Source organism: Triturus cristatus, chromosome 1_1 (assembly GCF_964204655.1).
Source record: "Triturus cristatus chromosome 1_1, aTriCri1.1, whole genome shotgun sequence".
NCBI lineage: Eukaryota > Metazoa > Chordata > Amphibia > Caudata > Salamandridae > Triturus > Triturus cristatus.
Genome location: NC_140579.1, coordinates 31,229,226 through 31,252,737, shown reverse-complemented (window position 1 = coordinate 31,252,737; position 23,512 = coordinate 31,229,226). Strand labels below are relative to the sequence as shown.

The 23,512-nt window shown below is 46.6% G+C and overlaps 2 protein-coding genes across 2 annotated transcripts in view; one reads left to right on the top strand and one right to left on the bottom strand.

The window, feature by feature from the left end:
- The window catches only part of LOC146869239 (uncharacterized), a 462,683-nt gene that overhangs the window by 262,936 nt on the left and 176,235 nt on the right, over window positions 1-23,512 (bottom strand). The gene's annotated exons all lie outside the window — the stretch shown is intronic.
- On the top strand, window positions 1,604-22,487 carry LOC146869240 (uncharacterized). The gene is made up of 3 exons (XM_085653507.1): window positions 1,604-1,944; window positions 4,017-4,139; window positions 22,264-22,487. The coding sequence occupies exons 1-3, from the start codon at window positions 1,645-1,647 to the stop codon at window positions 22,429-22,431; spliced, it is 591 nt and encodes a 196-aa protein (XP_085509633.1). The 5' UTR covers window positions 1,604-1,644; the 3' UTR covers window positions 22,432-22,487.

The following is a 23,512-nucleotide window of genomic DNA, read 5'->3' as shown; positions in this document are numbered from 1 at the left end:
GTACAATGAACGGGACGAAAAATAGGGAAAAAATTTGTTTCAACTCATCTTCCTCTTGTGAATGGTCCACAGGAAAGATTTCTGCTTTATCTTGGAATAGGAACCTCTATTCGAGTTCTCTGGACAAACCACACCCTTGGAAAGGGTAGTTTATAAGCATGGCCTTGCCTCCTTCCTCAGAATTATGACCTTGACTAAACACTCAAATAAGACCAAGTTAGAAATCCTTTGCCGGCTGCTCCACTGCCGCCTGCGCAGACTAAAGCTTTTACCTCCCACAGTACATACACCTTTCTGGCTGAACGCGATCACTGACCGTCAGTACAGCCCAGGCAGTGAAGATGCGCAGTTGCAGGCTGGGTGTAGCGTCCAGCAACACATCGTCCGACTTTGGCAGTAAGTGGCGCCGGGGTGTTTCAATCTCACCAAGGCGGGCGTTGCGGCTGGCAGATGTCGAAAGCTGAGGATAGAGTAATCTGTGCAGACTCAACCTCCTCAAACTACTACCCGCGTGCGGCGTGGCGTGTCATCAGTCTGCATTCTTTCTGGTGGTCGGACTCGGAACGTTACGACGCGTGCGGTGCCATCTAGCTGTCACACATTGCCAAACTGTGGTAGGAAGGTGTGTCTCAGTGAGTCTTACAATTTTTTAAATACAAAGAAAAAAAACATTTTAGGTGAAAAAGGGAAGAAACGGAAGCATGATAGGTTTTTGATAAACAGTAGGTAAACACGAGTAGTGCGTCACGTGCTGAGGTTGCGGAAATTCGTTTCTTTTGCAGTTTTCCTGGTGTGCCTGGGTGAAAACGAAGCCTTATTTACTACATCGCTGCCCGCGTATCCAGAGGACACAGGTCCTGTCATGGCCCTGCAGCCGTCTGTGCCAGTCCCTCATGTCGTGTGTCACAATGCCCTCCTCCTCCTCCTAAATGTTATCGTTCTGAGACGAATTCGGAAGGGTAGGAGCAGCCGCAGGTACTGCTCATCTAACGCCTTTTCTGGACGTTTTATTAAAACGCCTTCCTGAGCTCCGCCCCGCCCGGACCCCCTCTTCCGGGGCCCCCTACCTACGCTCCCTGCACATGGCCACTATGAGCCTAGAGCCGCCCCTGGTGCTCTCTAAGGAAAGGGGGTGAAAAAAACGGCCCACGGAGTGCAGTGAGACACCGGCCCTTCGGCCCATGCCCAAGTGCCCATCTGCCCCTTCTTGGGGTACACTGCAGGTGAAAAAGCAAGGAGAGAACTCGGGCTATGGTGAGCAATATGCAGGACGGCTCATGGAACTGCCACCGAGCTCCCTGCAGACACTAAGCAAGTTAAGCTTTACATAACTGTAGCAGGGTAACTAGGGCCTTGGAACTGTTATCAGTCCTCGTTTATTCTTTTATGAGACCTGCAGGTGACACGTTCACACTGCGGCTTTGGGCCTTGCCCAATACACCTGCCTGGTTCCCGCTCTAAGACCCTGGCGTCCTGCCCTGTGACATCACCAACTCACTATCCATGTGAATTCCTGGCCAAGTGGGATGAATTTGCGAGTGTTAGTGATAAGAGCGGGGTCACGTGCCCTAGAAAATGTTGTGACATATACCTGGGAGCCTCCGCCTTCTGAGGACACAGTGTGGACCTTACCTGGACAGGACAATGAAGCTGGCACTGATCCTGCTGGTGGTGCTCCCTTCAGCACTCAGCAATGTGATTCCTGAAGCAAAGGAGCCAGTCGTCAATGTGATCCCAGAGAAGAATCTGGTCGCCAATGTGATCCCAGAGAAGAATCTGGTCGCCAATGAGGTCCCAGAGAAGAACCTGGTCGCCAGTGTGGTACCAGAGAAGAATCTGGTCGGCAATGTGATCCCAGAGAAGAATCTGGTCACCAATGTGATCCCAAAGAAGAATCTAGTCCCCGATGCGCGCCCGGAGGAGGCAGGGTTGATCATTAACCTGGTAAGCAGTACTTGGTGAAGTGTCCATTTCTGGCCAGTTTGGGGCTCCATGTGTGCAGGTGGTCCCACTCAGAACCAGACACCCCCTGGTAGTATTGACTTGATATTGGCCATGTATATGGCATGCATCGTGTTCTTCAGTTGCAAGCGCTAGCTCTACCGACACATGTCTGCCCTGCTGGGTCCAAACCCGTGGCATTCACAGGTAACTGTTGTTGGAGCTCAACCCACCCCGCTATGGATGGAAGGTAGTAGGGGGTCCTCGTGTCCAGGGGTTGGTGTCCCTACCCAAGAGGGGTCTGGTGCACAGGGGTTTCCTCCAGAAGTATAGAGCCGTGTATTGGACTCACGTCTGCAGGAGATGGCCGGGAGTCCTGAGTAAGGGCGTGGACAGGGTACAAGTGCTGGAGGGCAGCTGTGGTGTCCTGCTGAGGCTGTGATGCAGTCTCAGGCCTCTTGTACCATCGTACACAGGCCATTGAGATGGCAAAATGAGAGAGCAGAGCCCAGATATCAAAGGCATGACCACGTTTGAATATTATGACGGCTTACATTTAGAAAAAGTAATATCTTGAACCCGTGTTTCAGTTCGATGGATTAGATAATATCACTACATCCAGTGAGATACCTTAAAAGGGCCGTATGTAAACAGGAAGTTAGAACCATTCAGTGCCCAGGGGCCCCCGCCCCAGGGCCCTGGCAAAGGTGCCGTGAGTGAACCACGAGATGTACGTGGCATAGTGTGGCCAATAATGCTATATTAGATGTGGGGCCACCTCAATGTTTATGTTTTTTTTTTGTTTTTTTTTTTAAATTTTTTATTAGGGGCCTCAATGTTTATGAACGAACCATATGTAAGCAAGGGCTTGGAGCTAAGTGCCTTCAAGGCGCGCTCGGGTAAAGGGGAGCAGAGTGGAGTGGGGAGTACTCCAAAGAGTTTGAGGGACACGTCCTGAGGTTTGAGGGTGAAAGTTCTGAGTAACAGGTGCCAGAATTCAGGAACCTGGCACACAGTGTGAAGGCAGCCCCTGGACTGTAAGCAGAATGCCTTAGAGGGGCATAGCCCAGAGTTTTGGGACAGCTCCTGGAGTCTGACAACAGGCTCAGCAAATAAAGAAAGATGGCAGACGTTGGGGAACAGGAAGGGGAGTGTCAGGTGTGCCCTCAAGAGAGTACTGCGTGGCCTCAAGGGGTGCATTAGCAATCAAAACAAGCTGAACCAAAAAGTTTTAATCACAAGGTATGCTCACTGTTTGCTTTCCTTTAAAACACCCACATTGAAGCTTAGTTTCGAGTGGAGGCTGTGGGCAGGGTGGCAGTGTCAGGTGGAGGCTCACGCGGGCTTTGGGCGCACTGGGCTGGTTGGATGTGGGTCGCTGCAGGCGTGGTCTCTGTGGTTAGGGCTATCTGGGGCACAGGGTGATACGACCATTGTCCCACATGGACGTGTAAGTCAAAAGCTGACAAGGCATGGTCATCGGTGACCTGTTTGTAGGATATGGCGGTGCTTTAAATGGGCCGGTGCTCACAGGTACTGAGTACCAGCAATTCGTAAAATTGAAAAGGAGACTGACTTTCTGCACGTCTCAGCAGGGGGCAGTACTTTTAATGGGCGAGTACCGACACCACTCAGTAGCACACAGGAACTCTTGGCCACTGAGTGTCTACACTTCTATAATAGGGTGTCAAAGAAAAGCATGGACGCTAAAGTGCTTCTTGGAGCAGGCGCTGATAAGGACATGGTCGCAAGAGGCCTATGTGGGGCAGGCAGTGATTTGGGCACAGTCAATAAAAAGCTAAGTGGGGTAGAGGGTGCCAGAGACAGAGGGTGGTACAACTCTGTCACCAAGGGGCTGACTGGCGCAGCGGGTGAGGTGTGCATGCTCTCTGTTGGGTAGTTTGGGGAGAGGAGGATAGTGGCATTGGCTTGGCTTCTGTAGCGTTGCTTGAGACTGTATGTAATGATGCTGCAAGGCGCCTACATGTCTAGTTCGGGGCGCTGCCCCTGCGTTGCCCCTGCGTTGCAGTTGGTGGCAGTCTGTCACAGCGTCTGTTTCTCTGGTTTTGTTACAGGACCGCGGCGAGCTGTGCTTCTTCAGTTTTCAGTGTAAAAGTAAATGCTGCCACAGGACCAGCGGCTTAAGCCTGGCGCGCTGCGCCCCAAGCTCTGCTGAGAACCAGGAGTGCACCCCCTGGGTAAGTAGCCTGCGTCAGAGGCCCTGGTCCATGCCGCAGCGGCGAGGGGGGTCACTGCTTACCTCTGTAGCGCCTCTTCCGGCCAGGCTGTGGACTCTTGGGCGCTACATACATACTACGGCTTTCCGGCCCGCAGCAGGTGCTGAGGTGAGACACTACAGACCTCTTTCGGAACAATACCAGCTGACGACTGGGACGTAAACATGCGCTCCTCGGACCCTGGGGCGCGGGGAGCGGCAGGGAGTCCGTCCTTCAGAGGGCCCCTCCCTCGTCAGGTGTTGAATAAATATCTAAGAAAGGGAAGTCCGAGGGGCTCACCACATGGTGCAGAGGAGCCCTCCGTCATTTGACGTTACACCAGTGGCGGATGGCTTTGCAGACTGGAAGGGCCACGGGCCTCCTTGTACGCACGGTGACCCAGGGCAATGTCCGGTACTAGCATTGAGCCCCGAGTGCAGCCATAGTGTATACAGTTTTCAAAAAACGCGTGAAGCTTGTTCGTGGAAGATAGGGTTCGTTGCAAGTCACCGCCATCTAGTGGAAGATGTTACAATGGCATGTATATCTTTTTTTTTAATTTGCTCTGCTCTTTGTACAGATACTCTCCCTGTGTGCCAGTTAGTTCAGTACTTGTTAACCTGGGGTCTGGGGACCCCTAGGGTTAAGAACATTACATAAAAATAACAAATTAACAGAGTGTATATCAATAAAGAAGCAAAATGTAAACATAACATTTTTAAATTGTTCTGTAAATGTGTAGGAATGTGAAATTGTAGGCTGAAAATTAAGTTAGTATCCTCAGATTGATTCATGGGAGCAGTACATGTGCATCAAACAGAATATAGTATGGATTTGAGTGGCCGTAATCGAATTTAGAAAAGCTACAACATTTCCATTACAATTAAAAAAAAAATTGAAATATTTATTTGTGTATATTTAATTTGTTTGAGTGCTGCTTTTGTATTTTTAGTGTATTGCTTTACAGTTGAAATAATCCAAAATGCTTAGGCCCGGGTCTCCAGGTTCCAGTAATGCCTCACCAGGGGTTTCTGGATTCCAATATTGATTCAGTGGTGATCTCTGGGATCTAGGAATGATGAAGTGGGGGCTCACAGAAGTCAAAAGGTTTTGAACCACTGCACTAGTTTATTTATAGTGAAACGACATGGGAAATATTTAAGCAAAGCAATGCAGTGTATTTAATTTGACAAAATACATTGCAGGGATGCTGGTCGAATGTTGTCCTAGACAGCTGTCTGTATAGTGTTCCCATAGCTGAATTATTCTCCGTCACACCACTAAACTACCAAGAAACACCCCAAGCCTCAAGCATTTGGGCGTCACCTGCCAACAGCGCCCTTTCTCTCTATCAGTGCTTAATCTGGAAAAAATGTACATTAAAAAAGTGTATGTAGGAAGGTGGAATCTGACTATATGGTTGCCCCCACTTTTTTCCTGGTGTTTTGTTGGTTTTTGACTAGTCAGGCTGGGATCCTGCTATCCAGGACCCCAGCCTATCTGCTTACTCCCTTAAATGACTTGGTGTGCATATTAGATGCACTAGTGATTGGATACTGTGGTACCTTATGAGCCCCTAGTATACGGTACCTTAGGTACCAAGGGCATAGGTACTTCACAGGACTACCAGGGGCTGAAGCATGTATTATGCCACCCCTGGGAAGCAGACTCAATCTGACACCACAGGCCTGCTACTGCAGCCTGGGTGAGGTAGTGTTAGCACCCCTCACTGAGATATAGGTTCACTATATCTCACCTGCACACACATTTAAACCTATCAGTCACCCCAATGGCAGGCCCTATCAATCCTGAGGGCAGGGTGCTTGGTTTACAATGTGAGGTGGTGCCTCTGTCTGAGCAGGGCCCCTCTACAGCTGGCAGAGTCTATTCTCTGTGGCTGTTTATGGATGCGGTTAAACCATATACTCTTAAGTGCATTATAACCTAGCGGTAAATGCTAACTTTGGGATGGCTGCATCAAAACATGTCGTGTTTGGTGTCAAACAACTTGGAATCATACCCCCACACCAGTAACTGGTGTGGGAGTATGATCCCACCCTTCTAGAGGGGACGACATGTACCTACTGTGGTAACAAGGTAGAAATCTGAAAGAGCCCTGGCATCACAAAATGGATGCCACCAGCACAGACTCTGGGCTGCCCTCCTGCTGTTGACCGAAACTCGCAGTGGAGGGGGCCCAACAATAGGCATCCTGTCACAGGGAGGTGTCACCACCTTCCAGACAGGATTTAGTGTATTGGAGCTGGGTGGGTGCACTCCTAGAGTGCTTTGAAGTCCTGCACTGGGGGAGCAGTAGGCTCCTCTGTGCATATGCCAGCTCAAACCGTTTCAGGGGCTACCTGTCCCTGCTCTGGCGTGAAACTGGACAAAGGGAAGTGGGTGTAACAACCCCCTACCCTGACCCTCCCAGAGGAGTGGTCATAGAGCTAGTCCCTCCCTTTCTTTTAGTATAAGATAGGGAACCCTTGCCATGGCAAACTAGATAACCCTGGACGACGCTCTACAAGTAGAATCCTGGTCCTTCGACGTTCCACTACCTTTGGAAAACGGAGGAATCTCCCTTGGAGTCAAGGAGTGACTCCCCAGCTTGGCAGGCACCAAAACTTGAATCAACGGTTGCAAACTTTCCCGCTCCCGCCAGAGTCCATAGTCCCTGCAGCCCCAGAAGTAGATTTCCTGATTTCTCGACGGCCATTGTGAGTCCCCAGCAAATCTGAGGCGATTGGACCCCACGAATGATGAAGAACTGCAATACCTGGGAACTGTGCACTATTGTCGAGTGCAACCCCTTCACGACGTTCTACGAACTCGTGCTTTGGACCATTTCTGGCCCAAACCTCCAGCAGGTTGTGCAGTGAAAATCAGAGGCCTACCCTGTCCCGAGTGACCGTGGGCTCCTGTGAAGCATTTCCTCAAGAGGTGTCTTCGCGATCCCTTGCCCGTTGGCTTATGGGTCCCCCGAAGACTTTCTTAACAACTCAAAGGGCTCCCCCAGTTGCTCCAGGCCTGCCCTCACTCACCTTCACTGGGTGAGTCCCTCAGACCTTGCTGGTCTGCACCATCGACTTTCTTCACTCCACAAGAGACTTGCTGTTGCCAAGGCTTGTTGGATCCAATCCGGTTTCCGACACCGCAGTCAGCTGCAGACATTGTGGGACACTCCAAATCTAGCTGCTGGTCATTGTCAATCTCTCCTGGACCTCGTGAGCAAAGAGTCAAAACACCCTTGATCACCTGAAATCACCCGACATCCGTGGACATCCATCTTCCTGGCCCCAGGTCACTGGCTAGTGACTGTGAACACTGTCCCTGCATCTTGAATCCAGGCTTGGATTCCACCGGACACTTCTTCAGTCTTCGCAAGCAGCAAGTCTTCTTTGGTCTCCATAGAAAACAGCGACCGACACCTATGCACCCGGCTTCCCTGGGTGAGGTAACTCGTGCACTCCGGTGCCCTAGTGTGTGTTGGCCCTCGAAGTACTTACCTTGTAAGTGGCTTGCTTGTAGACTTCCTCGAAGTACCCTAGAACTTTAAAAATCAAACCGCGACTTGCTCCATTATAATCAATAGGGAACCTGCGGCTGTGTTCTCACACTGCACGCGTCTCCCGTGGGTCTGTTACTTGCCTGCTTTCACTGCAGCAGTGAAGCCCCAGCGATTCTACAGGCCCTAGGCCATGTCATTTTGCAAGTCGACTTTCCTAAACCTCTTTTTTAGTATATGGTCTGGTATGCCCGTAGGGCCCCAGCCATATTTGTGCTTAACTTATTGTGAAACGTTGATATTTGAATGTGTTCCTGGCTTCTAATCTCATAAAGAGATTAGTAGAGTGTGTCTAGAAATAAATACATATATATTTGATATATATACCTGTGTGGTGTCCTTTCATTTGGTAATTCAAGAGATTATAAGGTAAAACAAGCAGCTTTACATTCCTCTGAGACTTAGCCTAAAGGCTGTTCTCCACAGCTACCACTAGGATAGCTTTCTTTAAAAGGTTGTCTTAAACCTATCTACCATAAGAGTCGAATTGGACTGGTGCAAGGTGGCCACTATAACTAGTGACCAGCATATGCCAGGCCAACTTCTCACACAAGGCTTCAGAGATTTTCATAACAGCCCACCACTAGTGCTGTCTAATGCCAGGGTTGCTGTATACCAAGGATGCCCAATGCTCTCTCCAGTTTATTTTTCTTTCCTCCATATATGTACACTTCTTGTGTCTTTATCCCACTCTTTAAGGTTCTTTCTTCCTTTTCACTATTTTTGTATTTTTTCCCCATCCTTCTTCCTTCTCCCTTTCTCTCTCTTGCCATTCTGAGTAAGAACAATAAGTCCTGGTCCCCAAAATGAGTTTTGGTGCCCCTTATTTGCAACTAACAGCTGGAATTGAGTAGGCCCTACTCTGCCAGGAGATACACTATATCTCTGTGTAATCACATCTTCTCTTTAATCAGGGTACATTCTGATGCAACTGGGGAGTGCCAGTGTCCAGAGAGTATTGCCGACTTTCCTGACAGTAATCTCTGGCCTTTCCGTCACCATCCATTTTAGCTCCCTCCCTCCTGCAGGTATCAAAGGCCCTACCTATCTGCCATCGAGTGACCTCTTCCTGCGGCCTGTGCAGTGCTTAATGTAAAGCCGGTGGTTGCCAGTGGGGGCCACCAGCAATCATTTTTGTTGCCCAGAACGTATTTTTGCTCATCAGACATTTTCTGAGATTAAGAGAGGGAAAAACACACAATGGGGAAAAATGGAGTAAGAGAAAGACGGAAATAACGTCACAAAGGGAGAAAGCAGGAACCTGCAAGAGTGAGATCAAGTGACAGGGAGTGCCTGGCAGTGGATTAAAGAAGACTGAGGTGGATTAGGACTTTGGTATGCTGACCTTTAATAGCCGTGGATTTGGGCTTCTGATCACCACTTTGGGCACCAGAAGTCATTATTATATAAATAAAACACTGGACCTGCGACATCACCAGAGGCATATTAGCCAGCAATTTAATAGGGAGGGCTGAGCCAGAGGTCATTTTAGGCTCTAAGGGCCCAAGCATGAGCCGGGCCAGCAACATATTTGGCATGAAATAGTGCAACAAATATTATTTAAACACATAACAAAGAAGCTTCACATTTCAAAAAAAGTTTTCCTTGTAAAGTGGAAGCGAGTCACTTTAGTACATTATTTTATAGCACTAAACTGAGAGTCATTTGGTAGGATGTTATCATATCTTAAGTTGAACTTAGAAACATCCATGCCCTCACAAACCCCACCCTGATAAAGATGCCAGTGTCAGACCAAGTGGCAGGTCAGTTGCTGTCTGCCCCCTATAAGTAGTTCATGTACAAGATAGGATTATGTACAGAACATATCCTGAACGGATGTAGTTCAAGGTGCTGTCAAAGGTGCTGATGAAGCAAAAGGAGGAACAGTAAAATAAAACAGTTGCCTAGGGTCACACAGTTTGTTCAACTAGGTGAAGAAGACGGGTTTGATCACAGATTTCCAGGACGCACCGTGCACAATTCACCCATTAGACTTTCATGGCAATGCTTTCCCTGTGAAAGCTTTCTACATTTTAAATTATTCCCATGGAGCAAAGGTGGCGGCATATCCTCTACTGCAAGATGGTAGGGGGTCAGAAGGGCAGGTTTGTACAATGAGGTGAGAGCATGAGCAGCAAGACAAGCAGAAGCTAAAAGGCGTCGCTAGTGTTGGGCTCGAGCGTCCAAGAGGACCTTGAACAGAGCCAGAACCAGGCATTTGTCTCGAGCCCGGCTCCAGCCTTCAGTGTTGCAGCTACCTCTAAACATCACCTGGCATCGTCTAGGTCAGTACCAAGTGTACATCTAGGAGAGCATGAGCCATGCTATAGCTTATTGTATTCACATGATGTAAACTTTAAAACAATTAGTCCAAAAGTTAATCACTTAAAAATCTGGTACAACTCCGTCCATCCTCGCCCTACACAGGATGACACTTTTCTAGCCCCCAGTCTTCCGGCATTACCACCCTCCTCCCAGGAACTCACTGGAACTCCTGTTTTTCATAGGTAGCCTTTGTCTTCCAGGAATTTCATGGCTACTCCTGTTTCCAATGATCACCCTCTCCCTCACAGGAATCTCATAGGACCTCCTGTCTCCATGGGCACCCTCTGCCTCATAAAAATCTCATAGGACCTCCAGTCTCCATGGGAACCCTCTGCCTCACAGGAATCTCATAGGACCTCCTATCTCCATGGGCACCCTCTGTCTCCCAGTGTAATGTGGGGTAATGCATTTCATGTGGTTTTACTTTAATTCAGGAAGTTCATGTTTGGAACGTAGAGTGTTGTAGTATTCTCATGATGAGAATGTAGGGGCTCAGATGAGAACTTGCTGTTGAGTCTGGAAGCAGGAGGTCGTGTACTTGAAATAAACTAACTTGGACATGTCACTACCTCGTCGGGATTTCGGGATTTCTTCATTTGAACCATACTACATTTTATGGCAGAAATTTTTCAGTGATTGGACCTACCGACACGCGACTGATTTGCGTGAGTTGTTATCTTTTGCTTTCCTGCCACTCACCGTAATAAAGAGAAGAAAAAGAAGAAAAAACAGAAAAGAATTCAAGGCACTCTTAGACTGGAAATCCATTGCGGAGCTCTGCAGATTTTAAGGAACATTATGGTAAAGTACTGTTTCTATTCTCTGCACGTGAGCGCATAAGATATTGCTACCAACATTGTGTTGTTTATTCTTAAAATGGCTGCACGTTTAGGAGCGCATTCTTTGAACTGGAGTCTCTCGATTATCTTTAGAAAGCACGTTAAGCACGTCCGGAAGCCATTGTAATTTTTTTTATTTGCAAAACACGGAAGTTTTTGAATAACGCTTCATTTACATCGTGTTTTATCATCGGAGCGTATTACGTCGAAAAGACCTTTTCAGCATTTGAAAGGAAATACTTCGTACCCACCTTTCTGAAAAACACACAAGTAACTTTTGAATTTGTTCATATCTTCTGTTTTTATTTATTTCTTTTGGTGTGACTTTGTATTTTCTTGGGATAGTACACAGATTACGTTCTATTCAAGATATATTCATTTTTAAGCTACACTTTTAGGGTGCCATGGCTTCTAGCAGCAGCAATGTTATGCAACCACCTCCATTCCTTGAGTTGCTTGGGAAACCTGTAAAACCGTGGCATAAATGGTTTAGAGTTTTTGAGAACTGCCTTGAGGCTATAGATGCTAGTAAATACTCAGCTTCACGTAAAAGGGCATTATTATTTAACCATTTGGGCAATGCTGGACAAGAAATTTTCGATAATTTACCAATAGTTCCTGCACCGTCAGGAGATGATTCATGGGATGTTTTCAAAGAAGCTTTGGCACAGATTGGGAAACTATACATAGATGAACCGTCAGTAATGGTGGAGAGACATAAATTCTTTAAACGCAAATAATCATCTGAGGAGTCTATAGAAGACTATTTGGCAGTGTTGCGTGTTCTAGCTTCGAAATGTGTTTTTGGTAATTATTTGGATACTGCTTTGCGTGATCAGTTAGTCTTTAATTGTTTTAATAAGAAGATTCAGGAATGCATATTGATATGCAAAAATCCATCTCTTGATGAAGTCATGGATATAGCCAGAAGTATAGAACGTTCTGTTGTCTCTTCAAAAATTTTTACGGAATCTTCCATCACTATGTCTGCAGACAGTTCAAAAGTAGCTGTAGTGGAAATGACATCTGGTAGTAATGATACAAATGTAAATTTTATTTCACACAAGAATGTAGTTAAGAAAAGTGGTGAAAAGAAAGTGGGTGGAACATGCTATAGATGTGGTTCCAAGTTTTATATGGGTAATTTCCCTAATTGTCCTGCTCAAGGGTAGCGATGCAACAACTGCAAAAAAATTGGGCATTTTTACACTGTTTGTAATTCTAACAAAACAAAGGTCAAAGTTAGTCAACTTGATGTTGAAAATGATATACTGTCAGAAGCAATCAGTAATGTGTTGTTATCAGTTGAAGTTCATGCATTAGGGGACTCTGAGAAAAGGTGCAAGGGTCCTATATGTGAAGTGAAAATTGGTGTAACTAACTTAGGTATTATGGCAGATTCAGGATCTCCCATTACTATTCTAGCTGAGAACACATTCAACAAATTTGGTCGGGAAAGTTATTGAAGTCTACTACTATTAACCCTAAAGCCTTTGGTGAGTATGATATATTAATGAAGGGTTACTTTGATGATAGCCTTTTTTTTAAAGGGAGAAATATTTTTACAAAAATTTACATTGTAGTCAACGGACGTGATAAATTGGGATGGCAGGATCAAGCTAAACTAGGAATTATACTCAGACCAGGGCATCCAGAACCAGTCATACTTGGCGATATGCCTGTTTTAGCGATTCAGGAGACCAATGCACATGAAGGTATTACTAAAAAATTGCAGGCTAAATTTCCTGAAGTATTTTCAAACAAAAATGGAGTTATTAAGAATTTTGCACATACTATTATATTAAAAAGTAATGCTATTCCGGTTATACAAAAAGTTAGACCTGTTCCTCTCTCTGCCAGGGAAGACCTCAAAAAGTTACTAGATGACATGTGTTCTCAAGGTATCATTAAGCAAGTAGAATCCTCGGAATGGATTTCGGCGGCTGTTGTTGCATGCAAAAGTTCTGGGGATATACGCTTATGTGCGGATCTGAGGCTTCTTAATAGAAATATTCTTGTAGATTGCCATCCGCTCCCAAGAATTCATGAAATGTTGGCCAGATTAGGAGGAAGTAAGTATTTTTCAACGATTGACTTACGCTCTGCGTATCATCAAATACCCTTATCTGAAAATTCCCAACATCTGACTACATTTGTAACGCCTTTTGGTATATATATGTACAAGCGAATGCCATTTGGATTGGCATCTGCTGCCAGTGTATTTCAACGCTTAATGGATCAAATTTTTGGAGATCAGAGGGGTATACAAGCTTTCCAGGATGACATCTTAGTTCACACAGAGAGTTTGGATCAACATATAAAGTTGTTAGAGGAAGTCCTAGGCAAATTAGGTTCTCAGGAAATGACAGTGAATCTTGACAAATGTAAATTTATATCCCAAGAAATTAATTATTTGGGGCATAATATTTCAGAAGAATGTATCAAACTCAAGGTATCCTTGTTGAAAGGAATTAATGAGGCACCTATTCCTACTGACAAGGATTCACTTAAGTGAATATTATGCAAGATTTGTTCAGGGATATGCTATCATTGTCCAACCTTTAAGGAATCTTTTGAAGAAAAATGCCAAGTATGTCTGGTCTGATGAATGTCAGGAAGTGTGCGAATTAGTAAAGAAATTAATTACTACTGCACCAGCCATTAAACCGTTCACGCATGGGGCAACATGTGTAATTACTGTAGATGCAAGTGCTAAGGCTCTGGGTGCAGTTTTAAGCCAAATGGTGGGAGGTCAAGAATGCACCATGGCATTTGCTTCACGTACCCTACATTTTGCTGAAAAGAACTATAGTACAATCGAACGCGGAGCGCTTGCGTGTTCATGGGCATCTGAGAAATTCAAAATGTACATTTGGGGAATGAAATTTGAGTTGCATAATGATCACAAACCTCTAATATATATGTTAGGTGATAGTTGTTCTAATACGGCTTCTTCAAGACTGATAAGGTTATTGGTAAGATTACAGGATTTTAATTTTGATATAAAATACATTCCAGGGGGCAAAAATATCAGAGCGGACTGCTTATCACATTTACCGGTAGAGGGTGACAGTGCTTATGGTGGTGAGAAAACTGATAGGGAAGATTTGGAGTATGTGTTCACAGTTAGTGATATTAATGAACAATTCAAGATATCAGAAAAAGAATGGTTGGGAAGTTGTGACAAAGATGATTGTATGGTTCAGGTAAAGAAGTTTCTCATTGAGGGTTGGCCAGGTAATAGGTGTATGTCCACAGACGTAAACATTTTTTGTCAAGTAGCATCAGAATTATCTTTAGTCAATAATATCTTGGTTAGACAACATTTGTTTGTTCCTCCCGTGGGTCTCAGGTCTAAAATTGTTTCCTTGGCTCATGAGGGACATCTGGTAATTTCAACTACAGTGAAGAAAATCAAACAAATGTATTGGTGGCCTGGAATTGATGGCCAAGTCAAAAGATATGTGGAAATGTGTGCTGAATGTTTATGCTCTGATAAACATTCGAGAACTTCAACAGCTCCTTTATATCCTGTGAGCTGGCCAAGTAATGATTGGGAAAAAATAGGTCTGGATTTCACAGATCCGTTCAATGTTTTGGAGGTGACAAAAGATTTCTTATAGTTGCCATTGACTACTATTCTAAGTGGTTGTATTTTTCTTTTGTCAAAACTGCGGACTTTTCTTCAGTGGTTTAATTTTTGAAGCAGCTGTTTTGTATTGAAGGTAGCGTCAAGGAGGTGGTTACTGTTTTTTGATTAGTTTATTAGTCAATTAAAACCATAAAAAAAATCACACGGTTAAAAAGTACATAATGAATAAAAAGTCAAATGAATGAAAAACGGGTATGTCAAACAGCTAGTACAGCCTCGACTCTTCACGCTACATATCCTTTGCTTTCTTCAACTTTTCTTCCTGGAAATTTTAGTCAGGATACCAACACTAATCTATGTTAGATAAAAAGTGACTAAACATGAATCATTTGTTACCCTGACATCTAAAAAAGCAAGCTTTCTGCACAGATAACTAAAATGTCCCTTAAGTAAATGAATATATATAATTAAAATGCCTATAAGCAGGACTAAGAAAAGTATGAATACGGTGCCAGATGGACTGTGAAACCCACTATTAAAAACAATTATACAAATATTCACATCATTAAGATACAGAAATAGATAAAATAGTTATCTGAGTCCAACGGGATAGGGACCTACTAATTTCAGTCCCTAGCAGCCCGCCCTTCGCGTGCTCGGTTAACATTAAAAGTTTCCGAGTTATAAGGTGCTGATTGGCTGGTGCATTCCTTCTGTAAACTGAATAAAAATGTGTTTATCAAAAAAAAGTTTCAGAGTTATTACAACTTAGAATTACATTCAGGGACCACCTCCAGATTACACATCGCATATCCTATTAGCTGATCATTTTCTTAAAACAGGTCAATAACTGAGTCAGTCTAATGTTCAGCATGGTGTTGATTGGGCCCATGGACTCCACCAGTGCGTGCCTGCAGGACCTAATTCCCCGTTCAAGGAACTCCCGCCTTAATAGAGCTCTTCGTTGAACCATCAAAGCAGGACAAACACAGACAATGTGAAGCAGAGATTCAGGCCCCTGGTGGCATAGACGGCAGGACTGGTCTTCACTTTGACCGGACATACTCCATTTTGGCATGAGGTCTAGCGTGGGTATTTCTCCAAATCTTAGGGCCAAAAACGAGTGTTTGATCTTCCGGTGGTAAGGTGCAGCTAGCAAGGCTGGCTCTCTTAGAGTGGAATACGATTTCAACTCCAGCCACCCGTGGCGACGTTTGACAGGGTATCTGTGTCTGCCATCCAACTTTGCAGTTTTGCAGATTTATTTACAAGCCTCTTAAAGATTTGCGCAGAGATATTAGAGTTCTAAAGGTCACCCAGATCAAGCGTCGTAATGCTGTTTTCTAAAAACGTCTTGTAAGCACAGTTGCCCCTTTGCAAGTTAATTTCAGACTAGATTTGCCAGAGTATTTTCTGCTGCTGCTTGCAAGTTATAACATAGCTTTACAAACGCCGCTGGCCTAGTATCTGTTTTGTAAGCAGAAATTCTAGCCGGATTTGCGCCGGAGAAGTCAACTTGGGGAGCCTAAAAATTTGTTATAGGCTCTTATCAGTTTTTCCAAAAAAAGAGCATCATCGCCCAACATAATCTCCATTCCATATGCAAGGGTTGGCAACAGTTTGGCTTTCAGAACTGATCCCATGGGCTTTAAATCATGACATTTAATGGATCTGGCCAGTGATGAGAAGCCGTAATTAAGGGCCTGCGCTTTTGCCCTAATCGCCTTCTTCTGGGAAACAAAGGAGGAATTTGCGTCTATTTTCACTCCTAGGTATATGTAGAGTTTGACCTCCTCAATTTTGTTTCCGTTAATAACCCATTTTCGATTTGTCTTGACGGGACGATTGCACACCATCACACGTGTTTTTGAAAAATGTATTTCCAGGCCGTTCTTTTCAGTGTAAGGTCCCAGAGTGTTGAGCAGCCTTTGGAGTCCTATTCGCGTGTTGCTGAACAACACCAGGTCATCTGCAAGGAGGTGGTTACTGATAATGGGTCTCATTTTATTTCTGAAGAGTTTACCAAATTTCTTGACAAACATGATGTTAGGCACATTCAGGCACCTTTATATAGTCTAGCTTCGAACGGTCTGGTGGAGAGGGCGAATCGGTTAATAAAAGAGGGGGTTCAGACAGCAGTTGCTAACAATCTAGATGTGGTGGAATACTTACATTTTAAATCTTGGAATTACAGCATCACTCCACAAAGTACCACATGTGTTGCTCCGTTTGTTTTGTTAAGAGGGAGAAAACCTATTTCTGTCATTAGTTCAACATGGTTATTAGACAAAGTGGAAGGTTATGATAATGACTTCCAAAGTGTGCGGGAACATGTTAGAGAGAAACAGAATATTTATCAACTTAATTATGACAGAACAATGCATGTAAAAGAAGGAACGTTGACCGTTGGAGATTGGGTTTTAATTAAAAAACCAAACACGGTCAGTAAAGGACAGTCGAAATTTTCAGAACCAGTGAAAGCTTTGAAAATTACTAGAACAGCAGTTTTACTACAGAATAGAGGAGGGCGGAATAGAAACGCTTTAGTTATGGTTACTGGGGAACAAGCAGGAATTCTTTTACAAAGGTGGGTTCTGCTGGAGTGTATAAAAGACGTGATTGGTTTGATTTAGACACCTTGACACATGCAGGTTACAATGGAAATGTGCATACTTCTGGAGCTAGTACAAACTTGGACAGAGGTGATATTGCAACTAATGTTAATAGGGTGCAACACCATCTACTACTACTCCTGGCAGTGGTGAAGACAATTTGATTAGATGTAGTTCCAGAGTAAGATCTGCTCCTATCCACTCCAGAGATTATGTGTATTATTGATCAAATATTGCATTTGTTAATCTATATATATTTTTTGCATTAAGGAAAGAGGGGTGTAATGTGGGGTAATGTATTTCAAGTGGTTTTACTTTAATTCAGAAGTTCATGTTGGGAACGTAGAGTGTTGTAGTATTCTCATGATTAGAATGTAGGTGCTCAGATGAGAACTTGCTGTTGAGTCTGGAAGCAGGAGGTCGTGGGTCCTGTACTTGAAATAAACTAACTTGGACATTTCACTACCTCGTCTGGATTTCTTCATTTGAACCATACTACACCCAGGAATCTCATTGGACATCTTGTTGCCATGGGCATCCAAAGCCTCTGAGGAATCTCATGGAGTTTTTGTTTACCCTGGGCATCATATGCCTCATAGGAACTCACAGAACTTCCTCACTTCATGGGCACCCTCGGTTGCCCATAATCCTTGTGGGACCGCCTGTGGCCATTGCGTGCATTCCATAAATCTCCTGAGAGTTACAATCATACATGTTCACCATCTTCTTCTGTGGATTTATCTAAGCCCTTGTTTATCAAAGTTTCACTTGCCTGTAGAAGTAAGACAAGTATGGGAAGATATGTTACTGCAGACAGTTTTCTGTAGACGCTGAATGGGAAGCCTCTCTTTCTTGTGTATCTTTGTCTCAGATTCTCCTGCCAGGCACACCCATCGACAAAGACTTTAGCCTGATGCGCCATCCAGGCCAGTGTATCAGGATTCTGACTGTCCTGTGTCAACACCCACATAGCGGAGTAAATGAGAACTACGTGATTTCCAGACTCAGGATCCCCAATCGCTGGTTTACTTCCCCTGTGAGGACAACCTGGATAAGACCTCTGCAGCGACAGCTGTAGACGGCCTGGAGAAGCAGGAGCTTCCTGCTGGGGAATAGGAGAGTGCTTGATTGCACCCCAAAGGAGAGATGCCTTGTAGAGGCATAGACCAGCAGCATTTTGACCAAAGAGTTGTGAAAAGGACTTGGATCTCAACCCTGTTGGGGATGCTGCATAGACCTTGAGGGAAGAGGAGGACTCACAGTTAAGAAGGGGTACTGATGGAATACCCTATCAGACGGCAGCATCTAAAGAAGATCGCAGTTGTGAAGAAATAACCAGGGAAAAGTTTTGCAGGAGAGACAAGTCGGGCGCACCATTGTGAATGGCACCTAGGTACAGCTGTCCTCTGGGGCTCCCTTAAGTGAGGACCTGGGGAAAGCTGACCCGTTTGTGGAGAATAACAAAATATTTCTTGGAAACTGGGTAAACCTAGGAGGTGTCACAGAAGATCTGTGGATCCCGTAATGTATCACGTCTAGGTAGCATTTTGCTGATTATGAGGGAGATACATGTTTCTAATGTTGTATCACTGTTTTGTTCTGCCTAAAAATCAGTTTGAGCTCCTTAGGTAGAGACCTGATTTTTCTAACTATGGGGCATATCAGCAACACCCGGCGATAATTATCGCTCAGCGCTCTTAGCGTGAGGATAATTATCCCCGGGTAACGTGGATTTTTATCGCTGAGATAGCGTGCTTTTAGCAACGCTTATCTCCTCAGCGATAAAAATCTTCACGCTAACTGCCTTACATGAGATTATCGCTGGAAACCCAGCGATAATCTCACGCAATGTGATGTTAGCTTGCTGATAGGGACTCACAAACTTAGCCATGATATCCACCCTCCAGAGGATATCATGGCTAAGTGAGTCCTGAAGCAGGCGTAAGGAAAGTAGCGATAACAGGGGTTATCGCTACTTTTCCTGACGCTATGCTTCATAGCGTGGGGCTTGATGATAGGAGAAATGTCGCTTAGCGACATTTCTCCTGTCATGTTAGGTCAGGAACGCCCACTTTGCATCTCATTAGAGATGCAAAGCTGGCCGTTAAGAATACCCACGCTAAAGCAAGGTTTCACGCGTTAGCGTGGCCTTGCTAATTAGGCAATATAATTATCGCCACTTTTCGGCCGAAAACGGCCGCAAAAGCGGCGATAATTTTTTAACGCCTGCTTGTAAATATGCCCCAATATCTGTAAATCTTGGGTTAAATTGTTGAGATGTTCATGCCAAAGGCAGTAGGTCATTCCTGTACTTTGTAAATGTTCTAACAAAACCTGCAGGCACTATGCTTGTTGCGGAAGCCATATATGTGTTGCAATTCACCTGTAAAGGGATATTGCTAATCATATATATGAGTGCCCTTGGGCATGTAAATTGTCAATTTGTACCTCACAGAGAATATCAGTATAGTGGGGGGGCTAGTTAGATCTTCTGGGTCTGGGGATTTGACTCCACAAATCTATAGCCACCCACTTCCTCTGCGCCCCTCTCTCCAGTACATTTCTCCTGCTTTCTTGGCTTCATCAGAGAATCCATTCTCCTTCCATGGTATCCACTATCCCTCTTCCATGAACTCATTACCGCATCGAATTTCTCTGCTCTTTAAGTTACTCTGCACATTTCTTTCCATGATATTGCTAGCTTTCCTATCTGCTTCTAAGACACCTCTAGCCATGGTATCTACTGCTTATTTGCGTTTTTGTAATATCCATCTTTCCTTACTATCTTCAGCCTCCTTCACTTTCTGACATCCCTTTACTTAGCAACCCATAACTCCCTATTTCTCGAGCATCTGTCCATGTGACATTTCCTGCTTTGCTTACTTCCCCTGAGACCACTCCTTCAATGATATTTACTACTTTATTCCTTGTGGTTTTCAGTGACCCCTCCCTCCAGGATATCTTCAATCCATAGACTCAACCCCGCCCGAACCCCCCTGTGGTATTCTCTTCCTTCTTGACTGCACTCAAATGCCTCCCTTCTTCTTATCTTCTGCCTTACGAAGTTCCTCAGAGCTCCCAACTCTCTGTTACTGTACTCTTTCTTTACTTTCTCTGTGGCTTTCTATAGTTTCCTTTGCTTCTGACTTCATGTGACACCCTCCCCTCCCCGGGGTCTTTTGCCTGCCTCGCTTCCCCTAAAACTCACTTTCAATGGCATTGCCTTCTTCGTCTCAACTGAAACCTCTTCCCATGACTTCTTCTGCATCTCTTGCCCATGGCCTCTCTTGCCTTACTCATTTACCTTTGCCACTAGCCGCCCTAACATCCCCTGCGACACTCTCCGTGGCCAGATTCCTTATCTTACTCTGAGACTAGTGCCTTCATGGTGTCATATTGTAATAACGTGGCAGCATGTGTGCACTAGAGAGGAATAGGAGTAAGGAAGAAAGAGGGGCTTCTGGGAAAAGGAGTGGACCAAGAAGCATCTCCCGCTTCCATGATTCCTAGAGACACACCCCCTCCATGATGGTGTCCCCCCTCTTTCCATGGAATGGCCTCCTTTCTACAATCTGAGACCACATTCTCAAATGATGATTCCAAACTTCGTCCAATTATCCCTGTTTCCTTGGTATGTCCTGCTTTGCTGCTACATCTGGATCCTCCTCACTCTTCGATAGCCTGTTCTTTCTTCATTTGCTCTGAGACTCGCTATCTGTGGTGTCTCCTGCATTCGTGACCTCATCTGAGATGCTCGGTCCCCCCTGGTATCTCCTGTCTTCCTGACCTCATCCAAGGCCCTCGTCCCCGTGGTGTCTCCTGTCTTCAAGACTTCACCCAAGGCCCTCGTCCCCGTGGTGTCTCCTGTCTTCAAGACCTCATCCAAGGCCCTCGTCCCCGTAGTGTCTCCTGCATTCGTGACCTCATCTGAGATGCTCGGTCCCCCCTGGTATCTCCTGTCTTCCTGACCTCATCCAAGGCCCTCGTCCCCGTGGTGTCTCCTGTCTTCAAGACTTCATCCAAGGCCCTCGTCCCCGTGGTGTCTCCTGTCTCCCTGACCTCATCCAAGGCCCTCGTCCCCGTAGTGTCTCCTGTCTTCCTGATCTCATCCAAGGCCCTCGTCCCCTTGGTGTCTCCTGTCTTCCTGAACTCATCCAAGGCTCTCGTCCCCGTGGTGTCTCCTGTCTTCCTGAACTCATCCAAGGCCCTCGTCCCCGTGGTGTCTCCTGTCTTCCTGAACTCATCCAAGGCCCTCGTCCCCGTGGTGTCTCCTGTCTTCCTGAACTCATCCAAGGTCCTCGTCCCCGTGGTGTCTCCTGTCTCCCTGACCTCATCCGAGGCCCTCGTCCCCGTGGTGTCTCCTGTCTCCCTGACCTCATCTGAGGCCCTCGTCCCTGTCTCCCTGACCTCATCCAAGGCCCTCGTCCCTGTCTCCCTGACCTCATCCGAGGCCCTCGTCCCCGTAGTGTCTCCTGTCTTCCTGGCCTCATTCAAGGCCCTCGTCCCGTGGTGTCTCCTGTCTCCCTGACCTCATCCAAGGCCCTCGTCCCCGTGGTGTCTCCTGTCTTCAAGACCTCATCCAAGGCCCTCGTCCCCATGGTGTCTCCTGTCTCCCTGACCTCATCCGAGGCCCTCGTCCCCGTAGTGTCTCCTGTCTTCCTGGCCTCATTCAAGGCCCTCGTCCCCGTGGTGTCTCCTGTCTCCCTGACCTCATCCGAGGCCCTCGTCCCCGTAGTGTCTCCTGTCTTCCTGGCCTCATTCAAGGCCCTCGTTCCCGTGGTGTCTCCTGTCTCCCTGACCTCATCCGAGACCCTCGTCCCCGGGGTGTCTCCTGTCTTTCTGGCCTCATCAAAGGCCCTCGTCCCCGTGGTGTCTCCTGTCTTCTTGCACTCATCTGAGATTTGCTGCCCATGTGATAACTTCTGTCGTTTTGACCTTACCTGAAGCCATCTCACCCTCTGGTATATCCTGTCTTCCTCTGAGTCACCGTTTCCATGGCGCCTCCGTCCTCCATTTGTCCCATAGATGCCTCTCTCCATGTACTTTTAGGTTCTTTCTCTTCTTTGAAGACTGCTCCCCCCATGGTACCTCCCCGCTCAGTGAGTCCTTCCCGTCTAACCTTCCTTTGGTTTGTGTTGTCTTTGGTAGTCATTCGGCTTCTCTCTCCCTGCAGACTATATACGATGTGTACTACAAGTGCCCCTGTGAGGCTGGCCTGACATGCGAGACTGACAGGACCATCATTGGCTCCATCACCAACACGGACTTCGGCCTCTGCATCGATCCGAAGGGCAGGAGTCTGGCTCAGCAGCAACCTGCAGAAGCGCCCGAAGGAGCCTAAGAAGACCGCCCAGCTCTACCTGAACACTGTCTACCGCCTAAGTCCTGAAAGTTAGGGCGTGCGCCTCCCTCAGTCCCTTGGGGTAGGCACGCTGTAATGCTGAAATGGTACCTTCACTAGTGCAAGCCTTGCGATGTACACCGGAAGTTGTTCAATAAACTCACTTTCCCTGCTGGGGTTTCTCATTGCCTGTTGAATGTCCTCTGTGGTCCACCGAAGAGACGAGCCCAGAGGCTCTCGAACCTCGTTCACTTCTGTGTTGGTTCTGAGGCGCATGTACTGCTGTCCCCATCACCTCCTACTGCCCCGTCCCCCCCTACTGCCCCGTCCCCTCCTACTGCCCCGCCTCATACACTGTCCCCGTCCCCTCCAGCTGCCCTGTCCCCTCCTACTGCCTCATTCCCTCCTACTGCTCCATCTCCTCCTACTGCCCCATCCCCTCCTACTGCCCCGTCCCCTCCTACTGCCCGTCCCCTCCTACTGCTCCATCTCCTCCTACTGCCCCGTCCCCTCCTACTGCCCCGCCTCATACACTGTCCCCGTCCCCTCCAGCTGCTCAGTCCCCTCCTACTGCCTCATTCCCTCCTACTGCCCGTCCCCTCCTACTGCCCGTCCCCTCCTACTGCTCCATCTCCTCCTACTGCCCCGTCCCCTCCTACTGCCCCGCCTCATACACTGTCCCCGTCCCCTCCAGCTGCTCAGTCCCCTCCTACTGCTCCTTCTCCTCCTACTGCCCCGTCCCCTCCTACTGTCCTGTCCCCTCCTACTGCCCCGTCCCCTCCTACTGCCCTGTCCCCTCCTACTGCCCCGTCACATCCTACTGCCCTGCCTCATACACTGTCCCCGTCCCCTCCAGCTGCCCAGTCCCCTCCTACTGCCTCATTCCTTCCTACTGCCCGTCCCCTACTACTGCCCCATCCCCCCCTGCTGCCCCATCCTGTCCTACTGCCCATCCTCTCCTTCTGTCTCTGCCCCCTCCTACTGCCACATCCCCTCCTACTGCCCCATCTTCTAATTGGCAGGAAAGATGCCTCCCACAGCGATGCTACTGCAGGGAGAGATCCTAGTGTACTGTCGCTGC

Excerpts from the sequence above, each read along its gene's own strand:
- LOC146869240 (XM_085653507.1), top strand. The coding sequence starts at position 1,645 with ATGAAGCTGGCACTGATCCTGCTGGTGGTGCTCCCTTCAGCACTCAGC. Across the intron at positions 1,945-4,016 it reads CAGGGTTGATCATTAACCTG|GACCGCGGCGAGCTGTGCTT; the intron begins GTAAGCAGTACT and ends GTTTTGTTACAG. Across the intron at positions 4,140-22,263 it reads ACCAGGAGTGCACCCCCTGG|ACTATATACGATGTGTACTA; the intron begins GTAAGTAGCCTG and ends CTCTCCCTGCAG.